Source organism: Notechis scutatus, chromosome 1 (assembly GCF_049901735.1).
Source record: "Notechis scutatus isolate UNSWTSFEM ecotype Mainland chromosome 1, rNotScu1.2, whole genome shotgun sequence".
In the NCBI taxonomy this organism is placed as follows: Eukaryota; Metazoa; Chordata; class Lepidosauria; order Squamata; family Elapidae; genus Notechis; species Notechis scutatus.
The window spans coordinates 219,283,545-219,298,016 of record NC_142009.1 but is presented as its reverse complement, the minus strand read 5'-3'; the positions used below and the strand labels follow the sequence as shown (position 1 = coordinate 219,298,016).

Sequence of the window (14,472 nt, the reverse complement as noted above, 5' to 3'; positions counted from 1 at the left end):
TGGGCCGCAGGGTGATACCTTCCACCTTGGGTCTCTGGCTCAGAGCCTGTATTGCAAAAGCCTATGAGTTGCAGGCTCTTCCTGTGCCCAGGAGAATCACCATGCACTCTACCACCCTGCAACTACTTTGGCCTGGGCAACGCAGACATCAGTTCTAGACATTTGTTGAGCTGCAATGTAGTCATCTGTGACCCCATTCATCAGACATTATTGGATTGACTCTTTTGTCTCGGCCGAGGCAGCCTTTGGCAGGCAAGTCCTACAGGGTGTACATGTAGAGGTGGGGACCTCAGACCAGACCAATTCCCACCCGTAGGACAGCCAACAGCCAGCTTTGGTGTGTCCCAGCTGGATTCTCCCTTTGGCTCAGTGGAGAAGGGGCGTTGGTCCTACCTGATACGCCTCTTCTCAGGGAGTCGAAGGGAGAATCCAATCCCACCCTGAAATCTGTCTGGTCAGAGTCAGGAGAGGGATTTTTATCAGGAGGACTATCTTTCAGAGGATGATGGATAGCAGAATTCGCTTTGACTTCGTTCAGAACTGGGGACTGTTACGAGGGGGGGGGGGTGTCCTCAGTTTTTCAACTTGGTCTGTAGAGCTACGAGGCTTGAGACAACCCAGCCTGGATTCTCCCTTTGACTCCCTGAGAAGAGGCATATCAGGTAGGACCAATGCCCCTTTTCTCTTATGACCTCTTAAAGCATATAAGATGGGAAGTGTGAATAGTGATGTGGGCTTTTAAATATTCAGAAAAGGTTGTATTGATGGTGATGAGGGTAGGCAAGCAGTAGAATTGACAACATGGTGGAAAAGGCAATTTTTCTATAACTGTTTGCCTAGCCTTGAAATCTTTTGGAATGGGACCAGAGAAAGAATTTGAAATGTGTAATTATAGTACTTTTCTAGAAATCTACTAATGAAGTTGGGAAATAACCTTTCAAATGTCTCTGGAGATTCTCAGTCTCAGGTCATGCTTGTCCCAAAGGTGCTTTTTCAAGAGGCAATTGGACTTTCTGGTTTTTCTTTGAAGACATGTCACTTCTCATCCAAGAAGCTTCTTCAGCTTTATCCATTCCCACCACCACCTCCATCCAGTCAGAAATGATGAAGCTTCAAAAGATGTTGAGACTTTAGAAAAAGTGCAGAGAAGAGCAACTAAGATGATTAAAGGACTGGAGACTAAAACATGAAGAATGCTTGCAGGATTTGGGTTTCGGTTTGACTAATTTAGAAGAAAAGAAGGACAAGGGGGGACATCATGATAGTATTCTAGTATTTGAGAGGCTGCAACAGAGAGGAGGGGGGTCAATCTATTTTCCAAAGCACTAGCGGGCAGGACAAGAAACAATGGATGGAAACTAATCAAGAGAAGCAATTTGGGATTAAGGAGAAACTTCCTAACAGTGAGAACAATTAACCAGTGGAAGAGCTGGCCTTCAGATGTTGTGGGTGCTTCATCACTGGAAGTTTTGAAAAAGAGATTGGACAGTCCTTTGTCTGAAATGATATAGGGTCTCCTGCTTGAGCAGGGGTCTGGACTAGAAGACCTCCACCGTCTCTTGCAGCTATATTCTGATTGAATTAAAATAAAGCCCTTCACTTTCCCATCATCTGTGGCTATTTTAACTTTGTTTAAAACTGTAACACTTGTTAAAGATGCCAGAGATTAGGAGAAAAATCTGTTGAAGAATTCAAATATTTAAACCAATGTCTAATTAATACTTAACTAATTAAGTATTTTTCCCTCATCTGACATTTTGTTCAAGTGTAAACTATCCACTTACATTGTTTAGATTAGTGACTTTTCTATAATAAAACACAACATATGGGATTATAAATTTATAAGACTAGAAATTAAACACTTGTTGATATTGTGGCTAATTTAATTAGTCCAAGAAATCTTCAGATGGTACAGTAATCCATAATATCTAGATGCTGCCCATTTGGGAGTCCCATGGAGTATCAGACAAGAAACAAAATGTAAATAAGGAATATATACTTATTCTTCATTGATTCTTGACAAATTTCCCAAATATTTTGCTGTTGAAATTAGATGGCAGGTGGAGAATGGACTTGATGATCAGAATAAAGCTTCATGAAGGTGGCATATTGGCTGCTATATTTGAAGCAAATTAAGATGAATAGCCCAAATTTGTAAACTGGCTGCCTTAAAGTAATAACCTTCACCATTAATAACATTAGTTAATCTAAAAAATGTTTTAGGTAACATAAGTGTGAATGTTTATAAGCAAGACTGTTCGGAGTAACATTTTTTTGAAGAGGTCTCAGTTAAAAGGAATATTGTGTGATTTCTTCTACAGAAAAATGTTAATTAGCTTAATGATTAGATATTGCTAATAAAATTCTGAAATAAAAGAACTCATACTTTTTTCAAAATGAAGAATAGATTTTAAAACTAATGTTCTGACTCAAATTTATATTATTGAAAATAATATCATGGCTAAGGCATGACATGAACTCACAATCTGCTTTCTAACCTAGTCCTTTAACCCCTAGGCCAAAATGGCTCTATGTGTTCATAATAAATAATAATTGTGTGTTCCTAATAACAGGAAAAGAAATCTTAATTTTGACTGTGTAATTAAACTACATAAATTGTATATAGTGTGCATCTCATTTTATCAACAGATTTCTCTTTTTAATGGCACCAAAGGAGCTCCAAATTTGTAGCTGTGAATGTTCCTACATATGCTCTTATTAATCTTTTCAAACTTCCAATGAAAATGTTGTTTTATGAACAGTTAATTTATGCAAGAGATTTATACTTTTTCTGGCCAGTATTTTTTAATCAATGCATGTTTCTATTATATTTACATTATTTATGTTCATGTGAATGCTGCTCTGAATCTTATGAGTTGTTGATTTGAGATCTCATTGCATTCTTTGTCTTGGTGTGAATTAATTCATTTTTAATGCCCTTAATCCTCTTAGAGGCAGCTGCATTTTTCATTTGCTGTTTGGTACATTATGCACTAATATTTGTATATGCTGCCCTGTAGGAAGTGAGTTATGTGTTTTAAAATGAAGTACGGTTAATTTAACACTTCTGAATGTGTCCTAGGGATGGTTGGTTTTTATGTTTTGTGTGTGAATATGTGCATCTGTTTTAAGGATAGCCTTTAAAGCTTGCTAATGCACTATATTCTTCAGTATACTCTGCTTTCTGTAAACCAAGACCTCTAAAGTGTAGTCTTTAATTTGAAACATTGAATATGGGCTAAATTAATTGCATGAAAAGTAAGCCATATGATGTAATGCAAATAATCGATTATGTACAGTTGTCATAAAATACTATGTTAATGCTTTTGTCTCAGTCACCAAATTATCTAAAGAAATCATTATAATAATAGTGACTATCAAATGAAAATCATCATAGACTTGTATTAAACCATTCTAACAAAACTAAAACTCCTTAATCCCCACCATATGGCAAGTACCTTATCACTATAGTGCTACTTCATCTGAACTAATACCAAAATGACAAAACTATATTATAATCTCAAATAGCAAAATTTATTTGAAATAGATATTTCTGATTGATTTTGAGGATTCTTTTAACCTTTTTTGACTGGGATCCTAATATATTGGAGGGAGGGTTATTTTATGATCCACTGTAGAGTTTTGATTTAATAATGATTTTCCTATTGACTACTTTACCATTTCTTATAAAAGTAAGCTATGTTATTATCAAAGTACAACAAATGATAAGGAAGTTAGGCAATAGTACAGCATAATGAAAAACATTAAGTAATTTTATTGGAAGTAAATAGTCATTTTATAAAGAACAAATATTTGAAGAACAGCACAAAATTAAAACAGCCATTCAATGCAGTATTTTTTGTTATTATATAATAAGGCAATATTATATAAATGAGATTGTTGACTTTATAATTATTATATTAAAACAATTTTTGATACAGTATACATTTTCAAAGCTTTTCAAATTGTGGCTATTTATTTGAAAGGGTGTGTCTTAAGTCATGCTCTGACTATGGTCAGTTTTTAATGTTGATTTTAGAATTGCATACGTGAAAAGGTATTTCATACAGATACATTCAGAGGTGGTATTCAGCAGATTCTGATCAGTTCTGGAGAACTGGTAGCAGAAGTTTTGAGTAGTTCGGAGAACTGGCAAATACTACCTCTGACTGGCCCTGCTCCCATCTATTCTCTGCCTCCCAAGTCCCATCGGCTAGGTCTTCTTTTGTTGCCCTGCACAAGAGAATGGAGCTGGAAAGCAGGTTAATGGGGTGGGGAGGGAATGGAGATTTTACAGTATCCTTCCCCTGCCACACCCACCAAGCCATGCCATGCCCACCAAGCCATGCCATGTCCGCCAAGCCACGCCCACAGAACCCGTAGTAAAAAAATTTGAATCCCACCACTGGATACATTGTAGAAAACACCAGTAAATTTTTTCAGAATTGATTTTCCTTTTGATCCAGAATAAACTCATTTCTCTCTCCCTTTTTTAATTGTAGTGCAGTGTTTTATCATTTTGGATCTCAATAAAAGAGGCCAACAATGTTTGAAACGTTATCAACTCAATTTTCAACATCTGTTTTGCTTAGGATGCTTGGCCAGCTGAACTGAACCATATTCTCCGGAATGTAGCAGTCAAACTTAAGATTTACGGTAGTTTGTCTAAACATTTGACGATAATGTATGTTAGGATAATGCCAGATTGTTTTCTTCCAGAGCAATTTTATTTGGAGAAAGAATTATCTTGCTTTCATAATTTCAGCTTTCCTTTAAACTTTCTCCTTTAATAAAGAAGCTGGCAACTTCTTTATTAGCACAATTCTTGGTTATTCATGATTTTGAATTGAAGCATTTAACTTACTCAATTCTACAAATGTATCAAAAAGACAGGTTTCAATATTCATTTAGACATCAAAAATAAATGAGGCTTAAGATATTTCTTTAAAAGAAAAAGCTATATATTTCCCTGTTGTAGTTCTAGTTAGTGGCATGGAGAGTTAATATTTACATGATACAGAAACAGCAAAGGTAACAAGTTAAACTATCTGATGACTCTGGTGGGATAAGAGAAAACAAACTATTGTCTTTTCTCTGGTATGAAGAAAGTCAGTATATAGGCACAATAAAAAAATCTTTGTAGTATATGGTGCTAGCATCAGTAGAGAGGGTATGGAGTCCAGTTAGTAGAATGGAATTTAGAAATGCTTGAACAACTCATTGCAAGACCATCCCGTGGTGCAAACACTACATTCCAGGTGTCTGGGCGATTGAATGGTTTACCTCTCTGTCTTTATTATTCCTGAATACCGTGTTTCTCCAACAATACGGCCTCCCCCAATAGGAAGTCCCAGCATGTTTTATAGGCATAAAATGAAATTAAGCCCCTCCCCCCAAATTAAGGCCTATAAACATGTGAAATGGGGGGGAATGGCGGGGGGGGAGGCTTGTCGTTAGGAAGTACTTTTGTTGCATATGGTGCTGCCTGCATTGACCTCGGCGTTGGTGGGGCACTTCGTATCGGGAGACCTTCCGCCACCGTTGCTTTCCCTTCTCCCCATGCTGCCACGGCGTTTAGAGCAATGCTGTGACGTTTGGTGCAGCCACGTGGCGTTTGGTGCAGCCACGTGGTGTTTGGTGCAGCCACGCGCGGCCAGCCAGGGCTCCTCCATGCAACCGGAGCCCGGCAGAGACACTCGACTTCAGCACTCCTGTCGCCGCCTTCCCGGGCATCGTTCGAAGGAAAAGCCCATTCTTTTAAAAACAACGCCCTACTACGACAAAGCCTCCCCTGCCTGAGAGGGCAGCCCAACTCCACATGGGAAGGTGAATCTCCCGGGGCCACAGCGCAGGATTGGCCCACCCCGGGAGAAGCGCCCAGCTGCCATCCCTGCCTGGCTCTGGGCAGAGCGGCGAGGGGAGTGTGTGTGTGCGCTCGCCCCGAGGCCGCTTCTACCGGCCGATTGAAGTGGCTGTTGACTGCACTTGGGGAGCTTTCATCGCCCGAAAGAGACTGCCTAAAGGAGGGGACACGGGCAGCCACGCCCTGAAGCGGCTGGGGACTCTGCCTTCGGGGTGCTGCTATCGGCTATCGGGGTATTCTAGCCTAGGCTACCTGCAGGGCACTCCTAAATTGTGTTCGTCTTGTGTCTTGTTTTCAGACGAACACAATACAGAAGGCTGATGATGGCAGATGAGATTCTGCCGAAACGTTGCTACAACTTTAAAAGCACAACTATAATGACGTGGGAAAATACCCGAACAAAGCTGAATACCATCCATATAAATACCCGCGAAACCCCCCCTCTCTCTCTCTCTATCTATCTATCTATCTATACATACATACATACATACATACATACATACATACATACACCGTGTTTCTCATAAAACACGACCCACCCCCAAAAGACCAAACACTGTTTTGTGCGCATGCATTAAAATTAAGCCCTGTCCCCCAAATTTGGCCCTGTTTAAGTGCATGCACACCAGTTTCTCACATCGCTTGCATTGCGGACAATACGAGGTAGTGAGGGGAGGGTGTAAAGGGTGGAGGAGGGAATTTGCCCCATGCACCTCGCCCGGCCACCGGGCTGCTTCTTTCTGCTTCTTCTGCTTTTGGCTGTACATAAGAAAAGCAGCAGAAGTCTTTCTTTCTCTCCCCCAAACTCTGCCAGAAATGAGTCTTTGGGACCCTTCAAGACATCCTGCTCCAAGAGGCTGCAGTGACACGACGAGTCTCACCAAGACTCATTTATGGCGGAGTTTGGGGGAGAGAAAGAAAGACTTCTGCTGCTTTCCTTGTCTGCAGCCAAAAGCAGAAGCAGCAGAGACCCTGGGAAAATCCAAAAAAAGTTGCTGGAAAATCCCACCCACCCCCATTTTTCTACCGACTGATCATTCTTTATTTGGGATCGCAGGATACCCGTCTCTTTCCCCCTCCCCCATCTCACACACATAAACACATATGTTACACAGAGGTCCCTCACACACCCCCTCCCCCTCCAAGGCAGCCACTTTCCTTCACTAACCTGCTTTCCAGCTCCATTCTCCACTGTGCATGCAGGGCAAGATGTCTGTAAAAAAAACAACATACGGTAGTTCAGACCTTCCAACTTCCCATGGAAAAAAAAATCTCATAAAGTTAGAAGGTCTCAACTATTTTTTTAAAATCACACTCCCAGACCTCTTGCCCTGCATGCGCAGCGGAGAAATATCCATCTGGTTCAGTTCAAAGTGGGAAGAAAGACACTGGAAACATGGAGGCTTAATGGAGAACCATCAAGCACATGGTTCTGGTTCAGCTGACCACATGGAGTTGAGAGAGAAATATTTATTCTAAGAATATGTATTCTATTGGTTGTTGTAGGGGTCACAGCTAACTTTGAGTCCCAGACTGGGTTGAAGCTTGCTGGGTGATGCAATGAAGGAGCTTGTTGGACAATTCCTATTGTGGCTGAATGGCTTTGCTCTGCCTTTGTTCATAGCCAGACCTTGCTTCAGGCAGTAATGGATTACCAAACATACATTTCTCAAGTTGCCCCAGCTCAGTCCCTGCTTGGGGGGGGGGGGGGGCAGGGAGCTGAGGCTCTGAGTTTCTATCTCCAAGAGCATGTTTCTCAATTTCTCATCCAGGGACATATAATAGTCTGCCTTTTTTAAATATTACCTAAAATGTTTCTTCTAAGAGAGGGGTGAGTGCCAACTTTCCACAGTAGCTTTTAGTTGAACATATCTGAAGGTGCAACTGAATTGCACAATAGAGCTTGAATGATAGAAGGTTTAATTTTAATTATCACTGATAATTTAATTTAAATTTAATTATCACTTTTATGTTTTCTCATTTTCTACTGCTGTACCTGATTATTGAGATGCTAAGTTATCGTTTTCTTCAGGACTGCAGAGGTGGAAGGAAAGCTATCATTCAAGGAAGTGTAGAAGTCTAGAAGCATTCGATAGATTATTCTAATTTTATGTTGCAGTTTCAGGTAGCAGTAGGGTAAATGACACTTATTATTTCAAGGTGGTAGATAACTAAAGACGCAAGAAAGATATTTTTAAATATTACTTAAAATGTTTCACTCTTCTAAGAGAGGGGTGAGTGTTTCATCAGTTTATCACAGAAATACTTGTTTCTGATTATGGAAAATTCTATACAAAATTTATTTTAGCCTTAAGTGGAGGAAGAGAGAAATGGAAAGTCCATTAAAAAAGTGTTAAATCCCATATTTATGCTTTTGAGTCTCCATTAACTTTCAGAATTCTCTGCTTGATTAGATTTACAAGTTACTATTAATACAAATTAATATTTCCTAAGGCATATTCAAAACAGAAATATAAATAGCTGTGGAGACATGAAGTTTAATAATAGTGCCTGACTCTTGATAGCATGCATGGTAACTCTGATCAGCAGTACTTGTTCCTTTCCTCAAGAAAAAAAATCTTAAAGCTTTCCAGATTACTTCAATAGTTTGCCACACAATAGAGCTAGTTAAATGCTGTATGTATCTTGATTAAAATATGCTGATTTTTCAATAAAATAAAAAGTCACGTTCCCATCTTATAGGTGAATTTTGAAACTACTCAGAAAATTATAGTCCTTTAAACTTATTAATAGTAACCACAGTTAATATCAGGTACTTTGTGTTTTGTCGTTATGTCATACTTAATACTGAGGTCACGTGAAAGAAGAACACATCATTTTATATATCTATTTTAAATAAATATCACATATCCCCTGGTTCACAGTAATCTGCCTATAACTTGCATTCAACTTCTGTTATGAAATATATTTATATGTTAGCTTGGTTTTTAAAAACTGTATAATTTACTTTAATTAATCTTCGAATGTTGGTAGCACATTTCAGAAACAAAAACATAGGAAGAATTATAAACATAATAGAGTTATCCTTAGCAGGGTTCGTTTTGTAACAATTGAGAAATATTTCTGTTTTCAAAATAGTTATTTGATGAAACTATCAGCTTGCGGCTTTTATCATATAATTCCTTTTATTACATTTCGCAAAATAACTTTTCCTTTTTTTGTGAATGCTAAGTACTTCTGTAGTATCATCTTACAGTATTCTATTTAATTTCAATAGGGAAGCAGCAAATTAACATTGCACAAGAATATAATTTTTACATTTTGTACATAATGCTTGTGATTATGAATTTTCAAAATCTTCATGAATATTAAAATTGATGGCTTGGTGCATCCAAGGATTATACAACAATCTTTTTGGCTGTGCTGTTTTTCTTCTGTATTGCTTTTTCCTACATGTTTCTCAAAATATTAGCTTCATTTCTTTTTACCCATTCTATTCTTAAAAAACAAACCCATCCTTAGTTCAGATAATAAATCATTTGACAGCCATATAAAATCAAAACACATTCTTCTATGTATTTCAATCAAAACTGAAATTTTATTTTCTATGTATACCAAAAAATATTTACTATATTTTGAGGTTTACTTGCATTAAAATGAAAAGTAAAATAAATTTGTAATATTTGACCATTGCAAGTAAAAAGAAATCCTATAGTTTCTTGAAAATGCTTAGAAAAATGGAACTTCTTGAATTAATAAACTAGAGGAAATTTGAAGGCAAAAAAGGGATGCGGTGCAACTAGTGAACCTCTTTTTGGCATGCATACTTTTACTATGTATAGTGTGAGCAACTAGATAAGGAACAGTTATATTCTGTAAGTTGCTCACAGCACAATTCAGAGTATCAGCACTATATATAAAATCTTTGAGGATTGATGGCAAACAAATTACGTTAGCTCTCTGTTTTGTTGTGCTAGTGCTGCAGATCTTAGATTCCTGTAAATATCAGTGTTCTCTTTTCTAGAAAATTCTTCAAATCGGTGATATCTGTGTCTTAATATTTACCTTCTAGTGGTTACATCCTTTTCATATTACCAGATCTTTACAGTCATTTTTCCCTTGTCAGCTATGCTGTAAGCCTTTCAAGCATCCCCAAAACATGTTGACTAAATGCTATAAAGTCACTAGATACAACTGGTTTCACACTCTTGTTAATTCCTTCTGCCAAGCCATTATGTACTTTGTTCTTGGCTTAGGATAATATATATGGATCTATATGGGGAAAACCCAATCTCCCCAGCATTGTCCACTCCACTGGTACATGGAGAAACACAGTTCAACAGATAACTAAATGCATAATGCAAAATAAGAGAGGAGATATAATGCACAATCACAGATTAATTCTTAAACTTCTCAAAATCTAAAATATAGTAGAAAATAACATTTGTAACAGCTATTTAAGGATTATGTTCTGCATTTACGGAATGTAATCTTAATTATAATTTCAGTATTTATCACATTTTCCACTTAGCAGGCTGAACAATCATTAAACAGCACTCTTGGAATTTCTGGCACTAACTTTTTTTTCTAGACAGCCATTCTAATATTCATAGGCATAATTCCAACAGACAGATTTTAATATAGTATACTATTTTTCACTAACATCTCTGGAAAGCATGGCAGTGGCTTGCAACCTTCCTACCATACATCTGTTCTTTCTTTCTAATTGTCAGAAAACCTGTGTCTGCAGCTGAAACAAAGCAGCTGGAATTCAGTTTGAAAAAACAAAGGAATTGAAACTTGTCTTAAGCTATATTAGAATGGTAATTTTTAGGAATTCAGATGTGTATTCCCTATCAACTCTTGCAAGCATTAGGATGAATGTATTAGCTTAATATTTTGCAGATGCTGAGAAGGCATTTATTCATGGAATAAGAACAAGTTGATACACCTCCACCTTGTTCTCCAAACTAGAGTGTTGAGGGCCCCCCAATAGCTGAATATCAAGCATAAAGAAGCTATACAGGAGAGAAAATGAAGGGAAAATATTCCTATGTAAACAGAACTACATTTGTGCAATGTTGAATGTTACCCTTAAATCTTAAGCTTCACTTATCTTCAGAAATACAGCAAAATGTACCGTATTTGCCGGCGTATAAGATGACTTTTTTGCCCTGAAAAACATGCCTCCAAGTGGGGGGGTCGTCTTATATGCCGGGTCGTCTTATACGCCGGCAAATAGTAATTGGGAAGCACTGCGGCTGCTCCGCGGCCGAGGCACTTTTGCGCACCGTGGAAACGAATCTTGTGAAGCCGAAAGGAGCAGCCAGCCTTCAGGCCGATGTAGGCGGGCCTCCTTCTCCCAGCTCCCAAGGAAACGAGGTGCTCAGCGGCCTCCGCTCGCACCGCCCGGGCTCCCGCCCAGCCTCCGCTCGCACCGCCCGGCCTCTGCTTGCACCGCCCGGCCTCCACCCGGCCTCCGCTCGCACCGCCCGGCCTCCGCCCACACCGCCCGGCCTCCACCGCACGCGCGGCCTCCGCTCGCACCACCCGGCCTCTGCTCAGGTATCCAGCTGGGGCTGTCAGGAGTTGTTACCGCTGGCGCGCTCCAGTCCCAGCGTTGCCTCCGGGAAGGGAAAGGCAAAACCAGGAGCCGCTGCTGCCGTTGCAAAGCGCCGCTGTGGCTCTTCCTTTTTGCCTTTCCCTTCCCGAGGCAACGCGGGACTGGAGCCGCGCGGAGCCGCGCCAGCAGTAACAACTCCTGACAGCCCCAGCTGGATACCTGAGCGGAGCCCGGGCGGTGCGAGCGGAGCCGGGGTGGTGCGAGCGGAGCCGGGCGGTGCGAGCGGAGCCGGGCGGTGCGAGCGGAGGCCGCTGAGCGCCTCATTTCCTTGGGAGCTGGGAGAAGGAGGCCCGCCTACATCGGCCTGAAGGCTGGCTGCTCCTTTCGGCTTCACGGGATTCATTTCCACGGTGCACAAAAGTGCCTCAAAAAATAAAAAGTGCAAAAGTGGAAGGTGTGCGGAAGAGGGGGTAGTCTTATACGGCGAGTATATAACAAACTCTATATTTTGAGTGGAAATGTTGGGGGGTCGTCTTATACGCCCAGTCGTCTTATACGCCGGCTAATATGGTAGGTGATTTACAGCAGAATTCAAAACACCAAAACTCATTTTGTAACTGTGTTAACATTTGACACGTATTACATTAATAAAAGAATATGGGGTTGATAGCTTTAAGGAAGTGCTTGTGTGTTTTGATATCCTTAGGTCAGGGGTCAGCAACCCATGGCTCTGGAGCCGCATGTGGCTCTTTCATCCCTCTGATGCGGCTCCCTGTCGCCAGTTGGCTCCACAATTGATAGTGCTTTCTGTGAGGACAGGTAGAGGAAAAAGGATGCCACACTAGGAGGAAACACTATGGTGGGGAAACCAGACTTCCAGTCGGCAGAGAAAAGGATCCCATGCTAGGAGGAGACTCTCTGGTGGGGGAATTGGACTTCCGATCAGCAGAGGAAAAAGGACGCTGCACTAGGAGGAAACTATGGTGGGGGAACTGGACTTCCAGTCAGCAGAGAGAGAAAAAAAGAATGCTGCTCTAGGAGGAGATTCTATGGTGGACAAACAGGACTTCCAGTTGGCTCCAGAATTGAACAGGGAGCTTCCGGTTAGGGTCTTTGTGGCTCTTTGAGTGTTTAAGGCTGCCGACTGGAAGTCCTTAGATAACAAACTCTTCAAAAAACAGTCTACGAAGGGCAGAAATGCAGTCCGAACCCAAAGTAAAGATAATTAGAAATAAAAACAACAACACCAACCACACTGAAGTAATTAGCACGGCAGGCCAGGATGATAAATTGCACACTTTCAAAGGATAACGCAGCATCCAGAGTTGGGAGGACGCCAAAACCCAGATAAGGCTCGATCAAGATAATGCATGCTTTGCTTCCAGCCAGGAGCCGTGTGCAAATGCCCCACTTATATCCTGTTCTCCCAGCTGCAACTAATGAAAGGGATCAGGGCCTTCTCTCTCGTAAGCCGTGTTGCTCCCTTCTCCATTCCTCCCTGCATGCCCTAGATGAAGAGGGGATGGCCCTGGGTCTTCCTCTGAATGCCCAGCTGGACCCCTGTTTCTACCAGAGCCACACTCCCACTTCCTGTTATCTGCTCAATCTCCCCCTCAGAATCAGACTCCAAGGGCATGACAGACAATTTTTCTTTCACCTACAAACCTAAATGACACATCACAAACAAATTTCAGCTTTCATTATAATATAAGAATGGATGCTACAGAGTGAACAATATAACTTCAGTAATCTGAAATGCATATTTAAATAGCAATATTAAGGAGTAGTCTGTTGTTCAGCCTTAAATTGGAATTAGTAAAAACTAAAACCCAACCTCAATTATGTAAATATTTTTGTAGTTTTATATCTGAAATATAAATTTTGGGGACGTGGTTTGTATAGAAACATAATTAAATAATTATTTAATAATTATAATTATTTAAAAGAATTATTACATTTGTAATAATAGACATTCTTTTTGCAGATAAAGTTATAAATTTTTCATGCCAGTAAGTTAATATGGTATAATAAAGGGATTTATTACCATAAACCAAGCCCTGTATAAATTCTCTAAAGGAGAATTTTAGACATGGTTGGACTATATTTATGACAGGTTAAAATATGTTAACTTAATATTAAATCCTATGACTGTAGAAGAGTGATAATTCTGAAGTTTATGAAGATCATAATATGTGAAGTGACAAATTTATGATATAAGTAAAATATGAGGCACTTTTTTCTTCTGTGATAAATCTTACATTGCTGCCTGAGTATTATAAACTTCTTTTTAAAATCTTTACTTTGTTTTTAACATTTGGAATTTTGGCATTTATTAATTTTTGTAGTGAATACATTTAATATATAAATATCTTATTTAATTATAACTTATATTTTATGATATTATTTTCATGGATAAATATGTTAAAAAGAATTCCACTGATTTGTCCATAAACACTAATCAACGTTGTGCTTCATGTGCCATTTTGTTTCAAAAGAGTTTGCATTTAAAATCAGTGCAACTTCTAGGATTTTGTTGCTGTTTACTACAAAGCAAATAGTACCATTTGCCACAAAATTTCAACTTAAGATGAAAGAATTGATCTTATACATATTAATAATTATTAAATTTATATGTTGCACAACACCCAGAATTATAGAGGCATGGATAGTTAATCTGAACCATTGTTTCCAGCTTATTTGCAGTAGATCTAAAGCTTTGAACACTAAAAAAGGTGCATTTCTGCTTGCTTAATCATGCTTGTGCTTCTGATCTGAGAAGGTTAGAAATAATAAGTCTTTATTTTTTCCTTTTAAAGACGCTGTGTGGACAGTAATGACTGGACGTTTCCGATTGCCTGCTGGCAGAACCTACAATGTACGAGCATCTGAGCTGGCACGAGATAGACAGCATACAGAGGTGGTCTGCAATATTCTTCTTCTAGATAATACTGTACAAGCATTCAGGCTTAACGTAAGTACAGTGTTTAAGAAGCATTTCTATAATACAATATTAATTTCATTTTTAACAATTTTATAACATTTAATACAAAATAGAATAATAGAATTGGGAGGGGCATTTATGTCA

At 39.3% G+C, this 14,472-nt stretch overlaps 1 protein-coding gene across 6 annotated transcripts in view; it reads left to right on the top strand.

Annotated features, from left to right (window-relative positions):
• PTPN4 (protein tyrosine phosphatase non-receptor type 4) overlaps positions 1-14,472 on the top strand; it is a 105,269-nt gene that overhangs the window by 28,975 nt on the left and 61,822 nt on the right. For all 6 annotated transcript variants that reach the window (XM_026665478.2, XM_087950290.1, XM_087950289.1 and 3 more), the window contains exon 2: positions 14,204-14,358. In XM_026665478.2, coding sequence (XP_026521263.1) covers positions 14,221-14,358 — 138 coding nt within the window. In that variant the 5' untranslated portion in view covers positions 14,204-14,220. The remainder of the gene's footprint in view (positions 1-14,203; positions 14,359-14,472) is intronic.